The sequence below is a fragment of the Eublepharis macularius genome, chromosome 7, assembly GCF_028583425.1.
Source record: "Eublepharis macularius isolate TG4126 chromosome 7, MPM_Emac_v1.0, whole genome shotgun sequence".
NCBI lineage: Eukaryota > Metazoa > Chordata > Lepidosauria > Squamata > Eublepharidae > Eublepharis > Eublepharis macularius.
The window spans coordinates 32,132,089-32,155,953 of record NC_072796.1 but is presented as its reverse complement, the minus strand read 5'-3'; the positions used below and the strand labels follow the sequence as shown (position 1 = coordinate 32,155,953).

Here is a 23,865-nt window from a genome sequence, read left to right as displayed (position 1 = left end):
GTGTAAATGTGAAGGGGGGGCATCATAATTGTTTATTGAACAACAGATAGTTTACTTGTATTTCATAGCAATTCATTTATGGATGTATTTTTCTCCCATTGTTGTCTTAATGCAGTTAGAATTTCTATGTCCTTTCGAAGAAAGTGATGAAGTAAGATAGTAACGTTTAAATAAAGGGTTGTTAATATGCTGTACAGCAGTGTGCTGTCTGGACAAGGGACTGCTAGCATTTAAACAGTACACTTTTGTTCATAAGAATTTTTTATGTTAGCATTCCTCTAAAGCACTTGGAGTGGTTTGCTCCTCCTCCCATTTTACTCTCACAACAACCTGACAGATCACAGTTGGAGCTGCTGGTGAAAAAGAAATCAGGGAGGTCTCATTTAATCACTACAAAGGCTATACTGGAGATCATGGAAACTGCATGTACAAAAGCCATATGATATGGGGGCTACAGTAAGGAGGGAAACTGGATAAGAATGAATGGAAAAGCTGGCTGGGTCCAACCCAATCATTGTGCAAGATTACCTAGAGATTTTCACAGAAGAGTGAGCAAAGATCGGGTTTTCCCCAGAACTAGTCCAGGACTATAATCATTTCACTGTCTGAAGAAGGGAGCTCTGAGTGTCGAAAGCTTACACCCTGAAAATCTTGTTGCTCTCCATTTCACAACATCTTCTCTTTTGGACTGGTACAAAAGTCGGCTTGGTGCAGTGGTTAAGAGAGGCAGGACTCTAATCTGCAGAACCGGGTTTGATTCCCCACTCCTCCGCTTGAAGCCAGCTGGGTGACCTTGGGTCAATCACAGCTTCTAGGAGCTCTCTCAGCCCCACCCACCTCACAGGGTGATTGTTGTGGGGATAAATAATAACATGCTTCATAAACCACTCTGAGTGGGTGTTAAATTGTCCTGGAGGGCAATATATAAATCAGATATTATTATAATACATGTTTGAAAGTGAGGAATATCACATGGGGCTTCTACCAGATAAGGGCTTTTTAGTGACGTTCTAAGTAGCCAACAGCAGAAGAACACTGTCAATCAATGTATCAGATTCATAAATCGAGGGCATTACACTCCACTTCCAGTTCCATCCCTTAAAAGGCCAGCAGTCAAACCTATCAGATGAATGGATTAAATTAAAGATCATGAGAAGGTGTTTTTTAAAAATTTTGCTTCTTCCTAAGTGAAAGCAAAGAAACTCTCTCTCTTACTTTTCAAAAGCCTGCAACACAAAGATTTTTTTTGTGCCTGTTGACTTCAAAGGCTGCGCACCAGCGAAGATCTCACAGAATTATTTGAGCGGCAAAAAAAATCAGGACCTCAAGCTGGGGCAACAATTAGTATCTCAGACAAACTGAACGTTGTTAGTAGTGCCATGGTTTGGATTTGGCAAGTCATTAAAGGAGATTTAAGCAAGCATCTTTCACATGTTCAGTGAATTGGAGATTAGCAGTGTACAGTTTTCAAACAGGAGTCTAATATCCTGAAATCCAAATGTCAAGGATTTAGCACAGTGTATATGACACTGTTCAGTGTTCACAGAAGCAATGGGGAAAATCTGTTTATGTTCAATTCTTAATTTACAACCTGGGCCTAACCATTTGTGCTTAGCTGTCGTGGCTTTTATCACATTTGTGGCACTGATCATTTGATGGACTATGGGGGAGAGAATAAAGTGTCCCAAAGGGTCCTCAACCCTGCTGTCAGAAAGGTGGTTAGTTTGAAATCAGTGTCCAAGGGAAGGGCAAACTGGTTTACATCTCTCATCTCAAACAAGATGGGAGCCAAGCGGCCATTTTTACTCCTTTCTCTCCTGGAGGGAAGACAGATGGACATTCAGCACCCACCTTCCAACAGTTTTGCAGCAAAATCTCCTTTCTATAGGCAGCACCTTTATTAAACTGATGACCTGTATAATGGATTGGAGCCAGAGTACTTGAAGAGCTCCCTGTTTGGCCAGGACTGACTGCAGACAGCCAGTTAAGATCCTCTTCACAAACCGTGATCTTCGCATTCCCACCTGCAGAGGTGAGGTGAGTGGCAACTAAAGGCAGGGCTTTTCCAATGGCGGCACTTTGCCTTAGGAATGCCCTCTTTCTTGAGGCTGGCCAGATGCCTAACTTACTGTCCTTTAAGAGTCTGGACAAAACATTCCTTTTTATATAGGTTTCCCCCATCTTTTAAAATCTTTATGGTGTGATTCTAACTCGAAGATTGTTTTGTGAGTGCGATTTTAGGCTGCTGAATGTTGTTTTAGGCTGAGCAAGGTTTGAGTTTAGTAGCATCTGAAAGACCAACAAGATTTCCAGGGTATGTGTTTTCAGTATCTCACTGGTCTCTCAGGTGCTACGGACTTGAGTCTTGCTCTTCTACTGTTGATTAATATGGCTACCCATCTGAAACTTGAGGTTTTTCTTTTGCCATTTTCATGCTCCTGGCTTGATTTAATAGTTGTTTTGATATTGATTGTTCTTATATTCCTGTTTTGAATTATTTCGTGGTATTATTTTCACTTTTTGGGCTAACTCAAGCAGGTATGTGCAAAGGTAGCATATATATTTTACAAATAAATAAAAATATTAGGCTTGGTGGGGGGAGGGAGTAATAGGCTCTCTGGACCCCCAGTCTATCAAACAGCCACTTCTAAAAGGACAAGGGGATCATTAGGGTTGCCAACTTGTGCTTTGGAAATCCCTGGAGATTTGAGGGTGGAGCCTGGAGTGGGTAGGGCTTAGAGAGGGGATGGACCTCATTGCCATAGAGTCCACCCTCCAAAGCAGCCATTTTCTCCTGGGGATCTGATCTCTGTTGACTGGAGATCAGTTATCATTTCAGGAGATCTCCAGCCCCCACCTAGAGGCTGGCAACCCTAGAGCTCATGGATTCTGTCTTTTTCTTTCCTCGCCTACCAATAGATTAGTACTGTCAGAAAGGGGTCTAAGGTGCTAAGGCTTGTTTTTGACGCTTCTGGCGATGCAGTGTGAACTACCCCTCAGTCTTCTTCTGCAGGAAAGAGCAGCATTTAGCTGCCATCTTGCTTGAGAATCAACAGGATCTAAGCTCCTGTCCTCTCCTTTTATGTGATTTCTAATAGGTCTCCACTTTAATATTAATTTTACAGAAAAGCATAATTGCTTGGACTCACTGCACACACTGCATCATTTGCGGAAGAGAAAGTTAACACAGCACTAATAGGAAACATTGTGGCTTGACAAAATGTTGATTTTTCCTTTCCCCTTATTTTGGAAGAAAAATGAAATACAAGAGAATGTTACAGTAGTTAAAAGCATATTCTAATTATATCATTAACCCTCACCTCGAAGGGTGTTTTTAATAGGCTATTCTGTCATTCCTTTCATTTCATTTAAATTAGCTCAGGTCTCTTTTGATCTGGGCTTGTTAATTGCATTGAATTTGTGGGGACTTTGACTTACGGATCACACAGACTATTAAGAATTAAGTCGACAACATCAAACTCATTTTTTACATTTCTTTAATGAAATTACTGGTGCATATATGTCAGATTTTGAAAGTTTATTCCCCTCAAACCCTGGGGAAATGATAAGCTAGAAGGTTAATCAACATATGTAGACACTACTGGAACCCTCTGCGTTAATATTGACACGAGAAGGGGAAGGTGCCTGGGCATCTGATCAGAAACGTTCAAAGAGGAAAAAAACTATTCCTTTCTGCATTTTACCATTCTACAGCCTTACAGCTGCGTTCTGAATCTGCTGTTGCTTTAGAATATGGTTTTTTGGGGGGTGGGGGATAAATCTCACTGCAGTAATTTAAGTCTGACGTTGCCTGATCAAGTTTTTCCAGAGACAAGCCGTTGCCTCTCTTCTACCTATGATTAGGTGGCATGCGATGCTGCAGATCTGCAGTTTGGCAAATGTGGGAGGAGGGCAGGTAGATAAGCAGTGACTGCACCTTGTAGTGGCCACGTGGCCATGCTGGTTTGGCCAAATAGTGTTCTCCAACATGAAGTCTTAAAGGGACCGGAGCCTCATTAGAGCCAGGAGGACTGGCACCTGTCAGCTCCAGTACTGTGAGAATTGTACATCACTGTAGGAACCAAATGCATTTATTCATCTCAAATGTCAACCAGTGCCCAGGCAGACAAGGGGAGTCAGCTGCTAAAATATTATTCAGTTGACAAATGTACATGTCACTCAGTCAGCTCATGCCAAAGGCAGATTTTTACAAATTCTGCTTCTCAGATATCTTCTCCCTAATTGGTTTCTTAAATACAGCATCTTTTTGTCCAATGCAACAGCAGGTCAAGAAGACTGTTGGGACCAAGGAATGTACGTGTGATTTTTTGCCGCACCCCCCCCCCCCCATTAGTATATCCATAATTATATGATGAAGTATTCCTTAATGGGAGATCAAAGGGCTTTCAAAACCGACACTGCTCCCTGCTTCGATGTTGTTTTGCAAATCTACTGCCAAGTTGGGGGGGGGGGGGGCGGAAGCTGAAAGTTTTCAATGTAACATCAAATGTCTGAAGGTTTTATTTCTAGCTGTCAGGGAAGCCTGACAAGTAAGTGACAAGTAGTGCATATAATGGTCTAATTGCATCTTCCCTCAAGCTCAGAGGGAATGTCAGAGTTAGTGTTTACACTCCTGAGTGTGTGTGGTGTGTGTGTGGGGGGGGGGATGACTGTCAAGGCGATGCAGCCCTAATCTGTCCACATATATCTAGGAAGATCCTGGGAGACAAGGCTACTCTCTCTTGGGATAATTCTTAACTGCAGGCTTGCAGTTTGTGGAGTCGCATAATCCCTCTTGCATTCCTCCCTCTTCTTCCACATTCCCCCCTTCCTGGTCATTGCTTCTGCTTCTAGGGGTTTATCTAGAGGGCCAAGTTTTGTGTGATTTGTTGCTACACATCTTTGGCATCCTTCTGATCCCATTATATTCTCCATTGCTTCTCTCTTCCTTCACAGTACCCACAACCTTCACTATTCTGACTACCATCTGAGCCACTGGAAGATCTTCTAAAAATTTTTTATTCAGTATCCTTCTTGCGCCTTGTGCCCGGAACCCTCTCCAGGGATATTCATATGATGCCATCTCCCTCTCTTTCTCTTCACAATCCTTCTCAAAGTCCTTCCGAGCAGCCTTGGATTTACCATTTGTTTCTCATCTTCAAGCAAACCTAAGCCCCAAACCTTATCACTGCATTGGCTCACAATCAAGCCTTATTACCCTTGCCTTTTCCTCCTTCTGCGAACTCCTCAGTCAGTTGGGATTTGTAAGCTCCTCAGGATGAAGGCCTATTGTTTCCTTAGGTTACTCTGAAAATTATCATATCTATACTTCATTAGGTAGGAGAGCCCCGTGGCGAAGAGTGGTAAGCTGCAGTACTGCAGTCCAAGCTCTGCTCACGACCTGAGTTTGATCCTGGCGGAAGCTAGGTTCAGATAGCCGGCTCAAGGTTGACTCAGCCTTCCATCCTGCAGAGGTTGGTAAAATGAACACCCAGTTTCCTGGGGATAAAGTATAGATGACTGGGGAAGGCAATGGCAAACCACCCCGTAAAAAGCCTGCCAAGAAAACGTCATGATGTGACGTCCCCCCATGGGTCAGTAATGACTTGGTGCTTGCACAGGGGACTACCTTTACCTTTACCTACTTCATTAGGTCTTAATTTCTGGGGTTCTGTGCTTCACATGTAAATTTAGATTCTCATTGAGCACGAACCATTCTGTGATGCTTTCCCCTGCTTGACACATGGGTCAACAACTTGCAGTTCATGATCTCACCTTAACCACTGTGTCATTCCTCCTTTTTTGTTATCAGATTTTTTTAAAAAGTTGTGCTTATCCACATATTCACTCCAGACATCATGCAGTTCTTCTGCTAATTTAATGTATGCCATTGTAGAGAGGTACTTCTGTCAATCCCAGTTCCTTCTACAGAATATCTTAAGGCTTTGCTCCGTATTGTTTTTTCTCCATCACTTTAAAAGTTAAGAAAAAGCAGTACCAGGAAGAGCATGCATGTGTGTGCCACATGAAAAACATCACAGAGGTGATAAAGAATAGAGGAGATATGGACATAACAGAACATCCAGGTGCCTAAGAGCATCTTGCAGTGGAGAAAACACAAACACACATCAGTAACAAATCTCTCTCTCTTTGTTTGCCCTTGCCAAACACGCCATCTCTCCAATATGCCTGGCCTGGTGCGAAGGATTTAAAGATTTAAGGGTAATACCCCCTCAAAAACCTTGCATTTCGAAGGTTGCAAACCAACATGGTGTAGCGGTTAGTGTTTCAGACAAAAATCTGGGAGACCTGGGTTTGAATCCCCACTCTGTCATGGACGTTACCTTCGGCCAGTCACTTGGTCTCAGCCTAACCTACCTCAAAGGGTTGTGCTTGTGAGGACCAAACTGCTTTGGGTCCCCACTGAGGAGAAAAGTGGGGTATAAATATCTCAATAAATAAAATAAGTTATCTTTTTGTGGTATTTTCTGTGCTTCCTGCTTTATGCCTCTTTTTCTGGCTTCACTGAACTAAGAACAGAGGAAAATTGCCTTTCTGGGTAAGTGCCATAGAACTTAATGGGACTTTAGCACTTAGCATTTAGTCTCACTGATTCCAGTTCATAAGCATTGCCAAACTGGCTTTGAATTGTACCTCGCCCTTCATCTCTTGACCTCCTTCATTTATTTCTCAAATTAATAACATTTCACCAATAGTATCCCTAATTTAGGCTCCGATAAACCAAGCTTACCTTTACATTTTCTTTTTTAAAAAACTGGAAATGTTTGCATTAAGCAAATGCCACCATTAATATGTGAAGAGAATCAATATAAATCTCACAGGATAGATCAAGAAATGAAAACATATACCTATTGCTACTCAGTTATGTCACTCTCAATAGAGTAACAGTTTTTAAAAACCATGCTAAGTTCAGAGGTAAGCAACAAAACATGAAACAGTCTATGCTTACTTGATAGGATTCTTAGCACTATCTGGGTCCCGGGCAGTGACGCCTCCTATGACCGTGTTTATCTGGATATCTTCTTTCACTTCTAGCACATACGCTGGTCTGCTGAACACTGGAGGTTCATCAACATCTTCCACCAGAATCCTGACTGTAGTGTCATCTTTGAACGGTCCAAGATAGACAAATCTGGGATCCACCTGTGGGTTGGTAGCCTCCACTTTCAGAGTAAACTGTCTTTTCTTCTCAAAATCCAGTGGCTGAGAAGAGAAATTCTACATGTTACAGAAATTCTACATTACGGAAAGTTTAAGAATCTTTCCAGAGACTTTTGACATTTAAAGAGGAACCAAGCTGCCTTGAAGGATTCCATTTGTTTTCAAAACAACACACTTTGAGGACGTAAATTGGTACGTTCTTAACCTCTTGCCATACATTGCCCTCATTTGGTTGCTGTGTATTCTGGACCTGGCCAATACAATATGACTCACTTGGTTGAATGCAGCTCATCAGCTATTTACAGCGGTCAGTGGACATTCCAAAAAGCTCTTTTATGTGCAGGGCCTGGCTCGCTGGCAGTAAAACAGGAGGCTGAGTGGCTGTGGCTGGGGGGGAGGTCTCCATTCAGTTAGGCATATCACAAATCCTGCATGCCTGGGCCAGAACATTGTTGTGCTATACATAAGGTAGGGTTGCCAGTCATGGAGACTCACTGGGTGCGGGGGGGACGTCACTGGCAACACAGTGATGTCACTTCCAGTGTTGCTCTAACATTGGACCCAAGTTCATGCTGGCAATGATACCACGGCATTGCAGACAATGCCAATCACACACTCCCCATTTCCTCCTACCACCTGGCATTCAGAGAGGGTGGGTAGGAGTTCTCCTTGCTTTCCTGACATCGGGACTTCCTTACTAGGGGACTGTTCCTTGGACTCCTATACATACTTGCAAATTTACTTAATAATAGCAATCACAAGGCAACCCCTCCCCTCCAAACAAACTGCCAGTCACCCCAAATCATGTTCCACACTAGCACACTGGCATCTCTTTTCAGATTAAGCCTTCTGAAATTCTGAATATGTTTTCCTAGCTGCTTATAAGGGGGCTCTTCTGAATATGATTCCAATCCCATTCTTTCAGGGAGTACAAAAGTGTGGATGAAGAGCCATGTGTGAGTGGCTTGCGTATGTGAAATCTCGGATTAAAAGAGCAAAGTTCTTGGGTCATGATACTGTGAACATTCCCCTCCAAGAGCACTCATTCCTTGATCCACTTTGTACCTGCCCTCCTGGCCACTTCTGCATTAACATTACCAGCTCAAAGAGCTGGAATCACGTTTCTCTTCTAACAGATACTTCCACTCTTAGATTTATGTAAGAAATAATATTTATTCTGTTTGGGATACCCCTGAGGTTCCTTCTAGTTTTAAAGTTCCCTGATTTTAACTACTTCTGTAGCAGAAGATGACTGATGGGAGAAATAACTGTTGGGGAAACTCTCAAGGTCCAAAATTAGGATTAAAGGCCAACTGAGGAAATGTGATGTGAGAAAGCAGGTTCCCCTCCCCAGCAGAAGTACATCCAATCTTGCACCTTTTAAAAACTGTTAATGGCTTCAGCTCAACGGAACTCAACAGAAAGATTTGGATATCCATTGTATAAAGTCCGGATACACAACTGAAGGTTCAGCCTCACACAGTCATCTTTCAGAAATCAACACTTCTCAAGCATGTTTGCCAAATAATGCTGTTTTCTCACATTGTTCTGGCTATAATAGAGAACACTTCTCTGCAAATGAGGAAATAAGAATTCACTTTTCTATCATGGTTTCTTTCCTCCTAAAAATAGCTAATAGAAAATGTGGGGGGGGCACATTTGTGTGTTTATATTGGTTGTTCCTCACTTTAAAAGGCTACAGAGTATAACGTAGAGAATCCTGGCATGTAAAGGAATTAAAGCTGCTATTGAATACAATATTTGCGAAGTCTAAAAATAAGTTAGTGTGACATTTAGTAAAGTGGGAATGCCATGGAGTTGAGACCTGTGAAGATAGACTCATCATTTTATCAACTTAGTTGCTTGCTAATGAAACAATGAGGGTCAAGTGAGGTCTTTATAGCTACCCCAAAATGCTTGTTCAATAGCTATTGATAGCTGGATTTTTCTTTAATGAGCATTGATGTCTACTGATTATTGACTTAGGACAGCCGACGCACTTGAGCAGAGGCTAGAGAAGTTGCTGGTAGCTGCAGTGCCATTGACAAAAGAGAAATATGCATGAGTTTTGTAGCTGGCTGGGTGAAGGAGCTGGTGTGCAGGTGTGCTCTAGCAGGAATATACACACTATAAGCTCCCCCATAACATACAGAGAATTCTGGCATGTAAAGGAAATATAACTGCTATTGTGCACTGCATGGCACATCAAATGCAACACAAAGCAATACAATTTTCAGAGTTGTGTTTGCTCATACGAGGATATGAGAATCATCAACAACTTTCCATATATAGAACTAGTGTGATGTGGCAGTTAGAGTGAAGGACTAAACTCTGGGACTTAGATCTCTCTCTCTCTCTCTCTCTCTCTCTCTCTCACACACACACACACACACACACACACACACACACACACACACACACACACACACACACACACACACACACACACACACACACACACACACACACCATAAAACCTGTAGGGTGTCTGTGAGGCAGCCATTCACCCTCAGCCTAATATAACTGAAAACTGAAAAGTCAGTGGAGGATTAAAATAGGGAATGGACAGTGCAAACACACAGATACTACCCCAAAGCCCTAATACTCCAGTGTTGCTTCCTTGCAAGAAAACAGAATCCATAGCAGCTGCTCTGCTACTCCCTGACAGTCAGGGGGCTGGAGAACTGCATGCAAGGAACTGCATCCTGTCACAATTAGAGTTGACTCCATCAGGCAAACTTGAGGGTATATCGCAAATGCTTTTAAGAATTTAGGTGGAAAGGTGCCCCCCTCCCATTTTTATTCCAAGGGCTATCAGAAAGCTGGCTAAAACGTTCTTTTCGGAACCAAACACAAAGATGAATAGAAGAACACTGATATCACGGACAGTTACTATGAGGCATTTCTGCATGAAGTAGTAATGACAGTTATTCTTCTGATGTCCACAGGGAAAATGTGTGTCTGAGACTCTACTCAATGTCTCTTTCATGTTGACTGAGCTTGGAGTGATGCAGGCTGATATCCATAACCTTATCAAGCTTGCCAGATAAGTTGCTTGTAAATAAGATTAAGGAAACTCTATCTGACAACAAAGGTGCCATATAATTAGATGATGCCTTCCTTGATCTAATAAGGCAATGTTCTTTTTAAAATAAAAGAGAAAGAGAGAGGAAATTCACACCCATAAAATTATTAATTGCATTACGCAGAAAAATGTGGGAACGGCATACAAAATTTCATCAGCATTGTGTGCAAAGGCATTAATACGTAAAATGGCATAATGGCATCATTTCTAGGAGCTGGGTGGAGCGGTTTCCAATAAATGTCTATAAATTGTATCCCTCCTGTATCACGGCCATTTAGTACGCAAGTAAGGCTATTGAGTATGCAATATGAGCATGGCATGATACAACAGATGCAATGTGAAGTAATAGTATTGTTAGGTGAAATGAAATCCTGCCCTCAAGTCATAGTTGACTTATGGCAACCCCTGGTGGTAAGTGGGGAGATAAATAGCTAACATCTCTCTACAGGATCCATTGGCTTGGATCCAGTGATGCATGCCAAGAAACATAAGCAGAATTAGTGCAATGCTGCTAGTGTAAGATCTTGTGTAACACCTCTCACTTTTCTCCTTATGCATTACAGAAGATCTTATGGAAGCAGAAATGCAAATGGGATACAATAAGACTTGACTTGGTGCAAGCAGCTGCCATAATCTTTTTCTTGTATTTCCACCAGTGCAAGAGCTCTAGCACAAGTGGAAATCTTGTACAGGATCCAACCCAGGTCTCTACCTGGAATGTGCCACCTTCAGAGGGGTTTTTGCGCTTTCTCTTTTGTGCCCACTGCCATCACTTGCCCTTAGTGAGAACTGGCCATGGGGAGGAAGCAAGGCTCCCCAGTCCATTGTGCAGACTTGCCACTCTGAGCCCTGCCTTATTCTCTCTCTTTCCTCTCTCTGCTCTCTTTGCTCTCTCTTTGACCTCTGGGCAGGTCAAAGGGGCAGGTCAGAGAGGCATTTCCTGAGAGCTCTATGAAGAAACCTTTCTGCAGTTTCAGTTCTCCAATCTCTGTATCCCCACACTTCTGGCAAGAAAATCTTCTGGCCACATCCATATGACTAAAGCTAGGTTTGCCAGGCCCCCCCTACTCCTGGTGGGAGGTAGGTGCCCCGGCACTTACCTTTTGGGTGTCTCTTCTGCATGCGCTTCATGCGCGTACACCCCTGGGCCTGTGCAATGACATCACTTCCAGGAAGTGATGTCATCACACAGGTCATGGCCACCCTGGGAATGCTCCCGTGCTCCACAGGGGGCACGAATCGGCCCCAAATCAGCCTAGAACAGGTCACTGCTGCACAGGGGAGCACTCCTCCGTGCTGCAGTGGCCTGATCCAGGCCCAATGTGGCCTGTTTCGGTCCCACGGAAGTGCACCGTGCTGCTCGGAAGCGTGTCTGTAAAGCCTGTGCCTTCCCTACCGGCCAGGTAAGTGTGGGCAGTGGGGTGGAGGGTGGCGGTGGGGGATCCCCCACCCCCAGGGGGGGACTGGTAACCCTAACTAAAGCCAAAAGCTATGTGCAGCTTAGAAAGCATTTGGATTTCCCTCCCCACTCCTACCTGTTCTCAGCTAAGAGATACTTCTTAAATGGGGTGTTTGTGTGTGTGAAGGTTTTCATACAGTCTATACCTACAAATAAAAAACATTTATCAACAGGGTGCTATAGTCATGGTATAACATGCAAAATTACTGGTGGGGTTCCAAAACTCTCATTTTTCATGAGCATTTCTGTTGAGCACTTGAATATGTCAGAGGCAGTTGTAAGTGGTCGGTGGGATACTTAAAAAAAATGCATGTGCACGCATGCACACACACAAAAGTGCACACCCCTTCCTGCCAGCTCCCCGGTCCCCAAGCCATAAACCTTACCTTTCTGAAGGAGGGGTGCAGCCTGCCACAGGGAAGGCTCTTTAAACTGAGGGCAGGTAGACCCTGTCTTGGAACTATTTTTCCTATAATTTACTCTTCTCAATCCTCTCCACTGTTTCTGCCATGGTTAAGGGGAATTGATTCTGCACATGTTGGATAATGCACTTTCAATGCACTTTAGCAATCATTTGGAACTGGATTTTTTGTTTCACACACAAAAAATTCAGTTCCAAATGATCTCTAAAGAGGATTGGAAGTGTATTATCCAATGTGTGTGGAATCAGCCATGTTCACAGCATCCCCAATTGAATCAAAAGGTCTAGAAAACTACAATTGATCAACTCAAGCAATCCAGGAAGTTCTGAGCTTGTCTGAGTATTGACTGGCTGGCTACCTATGTGATGATGAACAGTGCAGCTGTACAGACACACAAAAAGCTGCTTACATTATATTGTGAAAAAATCAAGGCAAGCACATGGGATGTTTGACTTGAGAGAAAACGAGCATGATGTGTAGGGATCACTTTCATTTTTGAACATTTTTTTTGCAAGGGTTATGGTGGCACCAAACGGAACGCAACAACATTGAAAGCTGAATACCTTTTTGACTGTTAGAATGCCTTCTTGTGTTTCCTTGTCAGTGATGACACCAAACATTTCCAAACCATCCCCTTCAGTGATACTATATTTCATATCTGCGTTTTCACCCACATCAGCATCTGTTGCTTTGATCCTGCCAACAGGAGAATCTGGTGGTGCAGACTCTGGGATTTTGAACTGGTAAGCACCTACAGGTAAAGAAAGGGTAACTTTAAAAGAATACTAGACACATACAATACGTTCTTGCAGTACATATATTCTATAATTATCCACTCAGTCATGTTGCTACTTTGGTGCATCTTCATGGCTTTATTGAGATATTCCTGTTTAATAATGACATCATAATCATTGTCATTATTATTAATTTATAGTCTGCCTTTCTCGCTGAACCGAGACAGATTACACAGCGCAAGTGAAAATACTAGGACATTCAGTTTTAAGCAAGTGCCCAGTAAGTATATGCTCATGTCGTGACATCACATTTAAGGAGTCTTTCGTTTTTAACCTGTGCTATGCTCCTCATTCATGACATGTTTGGACACTAGAATATTTTCCTTCTGAGACACAGTGTACTGGCACACAAGATTCATAAATGTACAGGCTGTCTCTTTTAACACATGATGGTTTGGGACCCTTGCTGCCTGACTCCCCGTATCACTAGCAGATCGCAGGGAATTGCTGATTACTGCTGCTTTGCAGCTCCACTGCAGCAGGTGGTTGAAACATAGTACTGCAGCTACCACCTCTGCAGGGATCAGGTGACTCCATGAGCCTACAGGGTGTCCCCTAGCTCTATACAGCTGCCAATTCTGACCTGGTTCCACAGACTAAGCAACTTCTTGTCCAAAAACAGATTAAGCAGCTTGTAGAAAGTGGATTTCTTTTCATACCCACCTGCTGAAGCAACTACTTGCCTCCAATCCTGACAGGCCGTGAATGGGCTTTGCAGAACCCAGCTTGTGAAAATGCTTTATGCGCACCCAGATTCTTATTAATTGAAGCCTCATTCATTTCATTAGCAAGCCTTTCAAAGGCGTTTCTCTCTCCCTTACCCCGCAGCTGATTTTAGCAATTTCTTTCTCGATAACATATAGCCTCCCCTCCCATTTTCTTTGACAATAATGGCAAATGAAAAGCTTCTATATGTCAAATGAGAAGGAAATATAGTGAGCTGCCACTGAACAATGCAGCATAAGACCAAGCACAAAGCCCTTCTTGCTCACTTGCTGCCCCGTAAATGTCTCCAAGGCATTGCCAAGTAGGCCTTTGATCCGAGTGTGTCTCCTCCATTGTTTCAGAGCTTGTGAGAAGCCTGTGGCCAGAGACGTGTCATTTTCTCTTCGGGGCATGGATGTTGGAGTCTCACAATACCTGACTCATGACAACAGAAGTTTTCTGTCACCTTTCAGCAGAAGTTTGCCCTATATTATGAGTTGTTCCCTGAATGGTGGAGAGGAATCAAATGTTAACACTCACAGCTTGGGTTGAGTGTGGCACCCAGAATCCTTTTCCTCGAAGAGAATGAAGTGTTGTGTCTCTGCTCTCCCTCCCTCTAGAAATGTACCATAAAAGACAGCAAGTCTTTTACTGACCATCAAAAAAGCCCTGTCCTTCATGGCTACCCTTTTCATCCTGGAGTCTCTCTACACAACACTTTTGACACATGTTCTTCACATGTTGGGAGGTGCAATGTTAGCCGGAAACTGTAGTTTTAAATGACAGAGCTGGCAGAGATTGCTCTGGAGGGGATAGATTCTCTCACAGCCTTCTTCCGCCTCTGGCATGCAGGACTGTCTCCCCTTCTGGAGCCTTTGCCCTGCTGAGGCTTGGCTAATTCAAAGTTTTAAGCAGTGAGGGCGGCAGGGTGAAAGCTCTGGGACAGTCTGGCACACCAGAGTCCGCGGAGGGCTGTGAGAGAATCTGACCCCTCCGGAGCGATTTCCGCCAGCTGTCTTTCAAAGCTATGCTAACATTGTGTCTCCCAACACTTGATGGATGTGCGCCCCAGCATCTCATGTACAGAGACTCAGAAGGTTGGGGGTGGGGTCCTGAGAAGGGCCTGAAGTGAAGTGTCTGGGCAGGACTGTGTGGAGGCAGGTGGTCCTTTAATGCCTGCATCTTGCTTAACAGAGGAGTGATCGGCAACGGTGAAATGTGGGATGATTGTGATGTAGCGGTTACGGAATTTTTCCTTACATAAGACCCTGGCAGGCATTCTCCCACTCTTTGAAGTTTGGTGTAAAGTTAAAACTGAATCCTTTGAATATAGGGACAGGACTCACAAAACTATCAAAACCACTCCTTCATACAATGTAATGCAAGAAAGCCCCAGGCTATAAATCTTACAAATGTTTCAATGCTTATCACGTTTGGTACAATGCCACAAGTCATCCAAATTCAACCCATGCTATATAATCAATAAGTTTTGTATCGTATGTAGTAATAGTCCATATGTGGCAGTTCATAGGTAGTATGTTCCTTTCTTTCGTAGGCTTCTGACACATATGGAATATTACTGAAGGAGTGGTTTATGAGAACTTTGAATATAAGGTGTTTATACTATATATTTTCCTAGCCTTGCACTTGTACTTTAATATTTTGAATACACTATTGAATATTTCTAAAAACTCCTAAAGTTTCTGGTTTGTTTGGGGTTTCATAGGACCTTGTGTCCCATGTTGTAAAGTTAAAACTGCCTGCAGGGCAGAGGAGGTCAGTGTGTTGCTGGAATATATTAAGGTGTTGCCTGATGCTGTTATGTTTTGATGTTATATGATAATATGATGTTATATGATAATATATAAATATGATAATATTTATTTGATTGTGTAATACAATGTAAGGCACTCTCAGCATCTGAACTGGCTAGTCTGATGTGATTAAAAAAACTTTTATTGAAATTAAAAATAAATAACTCTTTGAAAAGGATTCATCCCCTCAGAGCCAAACTGGAAAAGACTCCTGACACGTGGAGGACACACGTCAGTTTCCTGCAACTTTCTATGGGAAATGCAGTGAGAAGGAACCTCTGTCAGGGAGAAGAGGGAGAATCCTCCCCTCTCCCTGGCAGAGGCTCTTTCTCTAGGCGTCTCATCTAGTCTGCTCAGCTCCTTCTCACCGCTGCCAGCTCACTTGGCTCCCAAGTGCATTTAGGGGCGCAAGGGGAGCACACTGGCAGCAGTGGAAGGAAGCGCACTCCCCTGCATTCAGGAGCAAAGCACACCGGCGGCGGTGAGAGGGGCAGGGAGCCCACCTTGCCGGCAGCTCCCTCTCACTGCTGCTAGCACACTTTGCTCCTGAGTGCATTTAGGGGAGAAAGAGAAGCATGCTAGTAGCGGAGAGAAAGCGTGCTCCCTTTTCACTAGTGGCACACAGGTTCTTGTATGTTCTCCCCCACAAATCCTGAGAGTCAACGGGCCTTTGGGTGACTGGGCTAGCTCCTTTTTGCTACACTATTCTTTCGTGTTGATCAATGTATGCTGAATTGGATTTTGGCCACCTTTGGCTTAGGGATGCCAACTCTGCATTGGAATTTCCTGAAGATTTAGGGGATGGAGCCTGGGGAGGGAGCCTGAGGAGGGGAAAGACCTCAAAAGAATATAATGTCATAGAGTCCACCTTCCAAAGTGGCCACCTTTTCCCCAGGAGAGCTGACCCCTGTCCACCGGAGATCAACTGTAATTTTGGGAGATCTCCAGGCCCCATGTGGAGGTTGGCAAACTTGTCTGGGCTTGTTGAAAACACAAATAGGTAGGCAGATAGAAAAAACAAAACAAAAACAAAAGTCTAGCCTTCTCTTTAATAGGCAAGGTTCCACATGCGGGGAGGGTATTTTTTCATCTAAAATGAGGTGGTAAGCTAAGAAGAATTCCTTTCTAAGAAGATGTAGGTTTATCAGAACATTTTTTGGGGGGTAATCTTGGTGTAGATAAACTAATGAAAACTAGACAGTGCAAAGTCTTATCCAGAACAACTGGTTTCCAAAAAGCACCAGGGTTTAGTAAATTGACACAGTAACTAGAGGAAAGAATTCAATCCAATTCCCACTCAATTGATTTCACTGCAATTTCTTCTGACCCCTTTAAAAAGAACTTTACAATAACTCATGCACTAAACAGAGCAAAGGAGAAATCTCCTTAGGAGTAACTGACAATGGTCAACAGCTGTAAGTATATGTGAACTAATCAGTACTTTTAATAAGACAAATATTAAGCATCCCCCCTTAAAGCAAAGGAGTAAGCTGAAACTATCTGAAAGTAAAGGGTCTGTTTTGAAATCCATGTTCTCCATCATGGAGGCCCAAATTTAACATTAAGAACAGCTCGATTTTCCAGCTGCTATATATTTGCATAATTTCTCTTATTTATACCGCTTCCAGTCACTGTAGGGGGGAGCAAGAAGCTATGCAGTGTGCCAAAGCCCTGTTTTATTTCACAGTTTCAAGCACATGTTTGCAACAGTAAAGCTAAAAACGTATTTTCTTAAAATGAAAGCTGACATATTGGGGGCACTGAATTCTGCAGCCAGTGCCACATTAGGTGCTTTTTCTGCACACACACATGTGCACACAAACAAAAATCTGCACTTAACATTCCCCCAAAGCACACTACCTTCTCCTCTGCCAACACCCCCCCCCCCATTTTTACTCTTAGTGCAGGTTATTGGCTCATAAGGTTTACAGTGTTTGCCTGGAGAACTGATCATGGGGTTTACTAACTAAGGCTTAACTATTAAATTTTCCATACTTTGGGGGAAGCGAGGTGGGTTATCATTTACATCGGTCAACGTGATGTTCACTGTGGTGGTTCCTGATAATCCACCCATCTGTCCTCCCATGTCCTTGGCTTGGATGACTACTTGGTATTGCTCTCGATTTTCTCGATCCATGTTCAGCAAAGCTGTTTTGATGATGCCTGGAAATGAGGAAATAAAGACATTTATTTTTGTTGGATGTGCTTACATTAAAAGGACAGCATGCAGCAAAGCTGAAGGAATATGCCCTTCTTTACGAACCTCGCTGAACCTCACTGTTTCCTTTACCTCAGCAATTCCATGATTGTTATGTGATTTGCTTTAAGTAAACCATCTGGTTTATGCAAAAATTAGTAAAGGTGCCTGTTTGCGTGAGTGGGAACTTCAGCAAAAGAAAAACAACAAACTTGTGACTGCCCTTAACTATCCTGTATATCCAGCAAATTCAACTTGGAATCTCATAAACCATGTTTAGAAATAAAGAATGCTTCTAAGAATGTGTGAAAAACTAAGTAGGCTGAAAATCAAAGACACCACACACTGATGCTAGAACTGCCTGTTCCATTCCAGCACGACACACATGATGTGCTAGGACCTCTTTGTGTAGTCAGCCTCTCCATACACTCCCCACCAGCACGGCAGGAGAAGGAGAAGCAGCAACCCTGATACAGCCAAAGGCTACTTGAGCTGAGGGGCCTGACAAAGGGGCAACAAAGACATCGACAAGGAACATCTGGTACCAAGAAAGAACTGGGTGCTGCCCACATTTGGGAAGCAAAGGGGAAGGGCAAAAGAGGTGAAAAAAGAGCAGAGAAGTGCCTGAGACACAATGACATCATCAGTAACGTAAAGAGGATTGCCATCCGCCTAATGGGGGCAGGGATCCTCTGCTCTCAGCCTCCCCCCCCCCACTACTTACCTGGCCAGCCGGGGAAAAGGTATAGGAACGGGCCTCCTGGGCCATGCTCCCAGTGCAGCATGACAATGTCACTCCCAGGAATGATGTCATCGCGTAGGTCCTGGGAATGCTCTCCGGCTTCATGCTGGCTGATATGGCCCATTTGGGGGTCCACATTGGCCCATCATGAAGCCCGGGAGCACTCCCAGGGCTGGCACAATGATGTCACTTCTGGAAGTGACATCATCATGCAAGCACCAGGATTGCATGTGCGCTTTGTGTGAGTGCAAAGAGAAGACTAGGGGGGAGTTCAAGGTAAGGGCCAAGTCCCCCCCTCCTGCTGGGAGGATATTGAGACCTGGCAACCTTACCCACAAAGGATGGAATGAATACAGACCAGGGCAGAGTTCTGATTCCCATCATCAATGGAGCTCCCTGCTTAAGCAGTCTTGGCTTGCAAAAAGGCTTTTCCAGCTGGGGTGAGTGAGAAGTATGAATGAGGTTAGCCTAGGTTGCATAAGGTAGTTCAATAAAGCTTTATCTTGTTTATAGGAGTCTTGCCTGGGACTTTCTGTTTACCGCTGGATAAGGCCTCACAGGTCTCATCCCTGCTTTGAATTCTGATCAGACATGGAATAATAACAACAACTACATTCAATTTATATACCGCCCTTCAGGACAACTTAGAGCAGTTTACAAAGTATGTCATTATTATCCCCACAACAACAATCATCATGTGAGGTGTGAGGGGTTGAGAGAGCTCTGACAGAGCTGTGACTGACCCAAGGTCACCCAGCTGGCTATAAGCGGAGGAGTGGGGAATCAAACCCTGTTCTCCAGATTAGAGTCCCTCCACTCTTAACCACTACACCAAACTGGTAGAAGGCAGGGGCCCACAGGGACAAGGGGGAATTTAGACCAGGGATGGGGGAAGGGAGGAAGAATTTGACCCTTCTCCCTTGCTCTATTTTCTCAATGGAAATGAGGGGCCCTGAAGTGCTACTAGTCTTAGGGAAAGTCATTTTTTAAAAAACATTTCTCCTGTGCTGCGGCCTCGATTAAATCACCTGTTCCTCCACTGCTTTTAAAGATTACAAAATATATTGATGGATCAGAGTGGAATCCTTTCTGGAATTACTCCAGTCTAGGGTTGCCAGGGACCTCAAGGACCCAAGCAGTGGTATGGGGGAGTGCAGAGGGGCATACCTCCAGTGTACACACGTAATGCTCACACTCTCCCACACTCCCCCTTCACAGGGGAATCTCAGCACACACTGAGTGAAAGCACCCCTTCAGAGGCAGTTTTCACTTTCAGCACGCACACACCATGGCTCCTTCCGTCCTCCGTAGCACTCATTTTCCAAAGGGACGTAGCCATGGTGTGTGCTCTGAAAGTGAAAACTACCTCCAAAGGGGCGGTTTTCACTCAGTGCACCCCAGGATTCCTCTGCAAAGGGAGAGAGTATGCACATGCTTCTCCCCACCCCATGCTTCCCACTGACAGCCAGGTGAGCAGGGCTGGGGAGTGACAGGTGGGGGCATGGAATCCCCTGCCCCAGATGAGAGGGGTGGCAAACCTACTCCAGTCCAAGCCTGATCATGGATCACGCACATGATGGGTAGTTCAGTCCAAGTTCTGGTACTTGTCTTTCATGCTGATGATTTGTATTGTCTGGTCTGCATTCTTCATTTGATGGCGTTTGATATTTTACTTGATAATGGTCACTCTGACTGCTGTGGTACCCATGTTTAAGCACTGCCAAGTTGCCATGCTCAATTTAATAACTCCGTAACTGTCTCATAACACTGCTTGAAGGACTGAAATCATATCTGCAAGCGTTACTACGGAAAAAGCACCAAGCTGTGTGCAAGTGCTGTTGTTTTATAGAATTCATTCATCAGCCGATTCCTTCCACTGCTAATCATGAAATTGACACAAACACAAGATTGTTCCATTGTACAGTGTCATATTTCTTTGTGCTTTAAAAAAAAATCCATTTACTCCTTCAATCAAATGTTTATTTTGACAGGGCAAAAAAACGATGAAATGGACTTCATTAAAAAAGTAGCACTAAATCTTAAATTGAATGGAAATTCATTAGGGATTTAGAAAGCACTCTTTTTTTTAAAAAAGGGAAACTGATGGGAGAGGTAAAAAAGAAATTGGGATGCAGATATATGCCAGTTCCCAAGGTTACCTCACAATTTAGTGTATCCAAGGAACAAAAGTCAGGTTGAGACTATACCTAAGAAGAGACAGGCTTATATTGCTTGGAACATATTTTGCTCTTATAGGAACATATTCTTAATTATTATAGTTTTATTTGACCTTCTGAGCAGCTTAGGGGTCTCGCTCCTTTTGTCCTTGCAACAATCCTTTGTGCAGGCTAAGAGAGTGCAACTGGTCCAAGATGGGCTTCATGGAGATTTGAACCCATGTCTTCCAAATCCTACTTCTGCACTTTAATCACTACTCTACCTCTCTAACAGGGAACTATCTTAAACTGAATTTTATGTAAGCTAGCTTACATGGGGGAAGAGAAAGGCCAGCCCTGATTTAAGTTTAATAAAGACACGTGATTAGGCTGGGCCTCTTTCCTCCATGTTCTTCCTTATTTCTTTTCGCCCACCAAATCCAAATAACCAAATCGGGCATTGCTTTCAGAACACCATCCTGAATGTTCCCAATGCGAATTCAAAGTCATCGAAACAGCGGTCTACATCCAGGCTACATTTTATTCATTAAGTTATTAAAATGCAAATGATGTGTCATGTTTACAGGGGTATCCTTCAATGGGTTTTCCCAGAGTCCACACCAAGCCAAATGGGAACCCCTTGAAGAATTTGCCTAATACGTCCTTTGTTGACTTAATGTTTTGTTTTAAATTATGGAGGTTGTCAGAGAATGACAGATTAAGGTCTCCTGACCTGTCTCAGACTCGACAGAAAAATATGGCTGCCCCTGGAGAATGCTGTAGACAACTCTAGCACTGTTCCCATACGTGGGGTCGTCAGCGTCCGTTGCTGTGACTTGCACGACAAATGTACCTGCAATCATACAAGACAGAGATATATACTGTTCTACCAAAGGACATCATCATTTTAAACTGTCATCCTTGATTATAGCCAGCTTCAAGTCCTCAGCGCATGCAATTTCCAACAGTACTGCCATTTCAGGGGAGGGAAGCTGAGATTTTAGTGTGTGAGTGTGTATGCGTGTGCATATATGTGTATGTGTAGAGGGAGATTCACAGCAAACTTGAGGGCCTACCCTTGGACATGAGATCATTTGTTATTACTTCATTTTACGCCCCTCATAATTAGAGGTACAAATAGGGTTACCAACCTCCAGTCGGGAGGGGGTGGGGGGGTTACATCTCACTTCCAGACAAATTTCCCTGTCTGCTTTTGGAGTGTCAACTCTATGGCATTATATCTCACTGATGCCCTTCCCTTCCCTAAACCCCCAGGCTCTACCCCCAAATCTCCAGGAATTTCTGACCTTGGCACAAGTGCTCCTGAACAAACCGTTCTGCAGAAATAATATGGTTGGATCCAGTGAGATTTTTCAATGTTGAAAAGGGGAGGGGAATTGCATGGACCAAATTCATGTGGGACATGGGATGTAGTAAGGAAGAGAATTAACTGAGAGCGGGACTATAAGTGACGCCTGACACAGGTTGGACACTTGCCAGCTTCCCTCAAGTTTTGATGGGAAATGTAGGCAGCTTGGCGGAATGTTGGACAAGTGACAGTTGAAAAGTCCATTGGACAGCAGACAGAGAGTCAAGCTGCAAGACCAGGATGCCTACATTTCCCATCAAAACTTGAGGGAAGCTGACTAGTGTCCAACCTGTGTCAGGCGTCACTTGTGGTCCCGCTCTGAGAATAAGAGGAAAAGCTGGGCAGATCCACACCATAGTCTGAAAGAAGGAACTCTCCCTAAAAGGCACCTCTAAGTTTCCATTTGCTTCCTACCCATCTGACATTGTGGAAAATTTAGTTCAAAAATGAAAAATTTAAGGAACAGCTCATCTTATTATATTTTTCAATACGAAACACGCTGCATGCAAATTTATATGTTCTGGTTACTGTTTTTCTCCCAGCCCAGAGAAGAGAGTACGACTCTAGTCTGTTCCAGCATGGGTCTACTCTGGACATTATTCACCCCAGATGCAGGTCGCGAGAAGCCCTTACATTTGCTGACATGACACCTAAAGCACCTAATCATGTTTATAGGCTCCTTACCACACGCACAGCCCCTTGTATTAGTATTATTGCCTGGTAGTATCACATGCCCGTGGTGGTGGGAGCAGCTGTGTACAAATGCTGTATGTGCAGCGGTCTCATATGTGGCAGAGGAGCTTTTAAGTGCTACCTGTGCAGCATCAGGTTATCTCTGTGGCCTTCATACAGTATGGTACAATTCCTGGTGCTTGTCATATGTTTCCTCTCCCTGGCTTTCTTGCTCTGCTGCCCGGTGTCCTGGCTTTGACACCAGTAAGGTCATTATGAGTTGATGTAGTGATAGCCATGAGCACAGATGGCTTTAAAATGAGGTTAGATATATTCATGGAGGATCAGTCTGTCAGAGGCTATTAGCCAAGTGAAGGGAAGCTCCATATTCAGAAGTGGCAAATACCAGTGCTAAGACCCAACATCAGGGGAAGGCCTCAGCTTTTATGCCCAGTTTATTGGCCATGTAGGGTAACTAGTTGGCTGCTGTGTGAAACAGGGTGATGGACTAGATGAGCCACCAGTTTGGTTTTATAATTCTTGCTTCCCCTTTTCTTGCCACATGACTATGAGATCATGTGCTTGAACTCTGGGAGTTCCATTCTTCCACCTGTGTTTTAAAGGTGGATCCCAGTTCAGGAGAAGTTGAAAATCATTTGATCTTGATTTTCACCTGTCTGAATTTTAAGATGAGCTTGGTTTAGTAGGTGGCCTTCATTATGATCACATGTGCCTCTGAACTTTATTTGTGGGGAAAGCTGAAATAGTAACATGGTTTGGGGCAAAATGGCAATGCTGTTTGGAAATACTCAGAAGTCTGAGAAGCCCTGTCGATATATATATATTTCTATCAAACATATAGGAGGGATATAAAACAACAACAACATATTTTCAATCAGCGAACACACACAAATATTCCTTACGCAAATTATTTGCTTCCCTACAGTTTTATGTGCAATGTCTTATAACAAAGGACTTCAACAGAGTATGCTCTTTTCTTATACCATTAACTAAGATGGGTTTTAAAAGGATTAGACTAATTCAGAGGGCAGGTCTGTCAACAGCTATTAGCTATAGTAGGCGAATGAAACCTCCATGGATAGAAGCAGTATACCACAGGTTGGAGAGAAACAACAGAGGCAATACACTGTCATTATGCCCTTGCTTGGAAGGTTTCAGAGGCATTTGATTAGTCACTATTGAAAAGACAATGCTGCACTCATTGGACCTTGATCTGATCCAGTCTGGCAATTCTTATGTTCTTCTGC

The 23,865-nt window shown here is 43.5% G+C and overlaps 1 protein-coding gene across 4 annotated transcripts in view; it reads right to left on the bottom strand.

Moving 5' to 3' along the window:
* LOC129333180 (cadherin-6) overlaps positions 1-23,865 on the bottom strand; it is a 102,278-nt gene that overhangs the window by 22,520 nt on the left and 55,893 nt on the right. For 3 of the 4 annotated variants that reach the window (XM_054984657.1, XM_054984656.1, XM_054984658.1), the window contains exons 3-6: positions 21,290-21,409; positions 17,457-17,624; positions 12,712-12,899; positions 6,971-7,224 (exon numbers count right to left, since the gene is read on the bottom strand). In XM_054984657.1, the coding sequence (XP_054840632.1) occupies positions 6,971-7,224; positions 12,712-12,899; positions 17,457-17,624; positions 21,290-21,409 (730 nt within the window). The remainder of the gene's footprint in view (positions 1-6,970; positions 7,225-12,711; positions 12,900-17,456; positions 17,625-21,289; positions 21,410-23,865) is intronic. The other variant, XM_054984659.1, reaches the window with a different exon arrangement.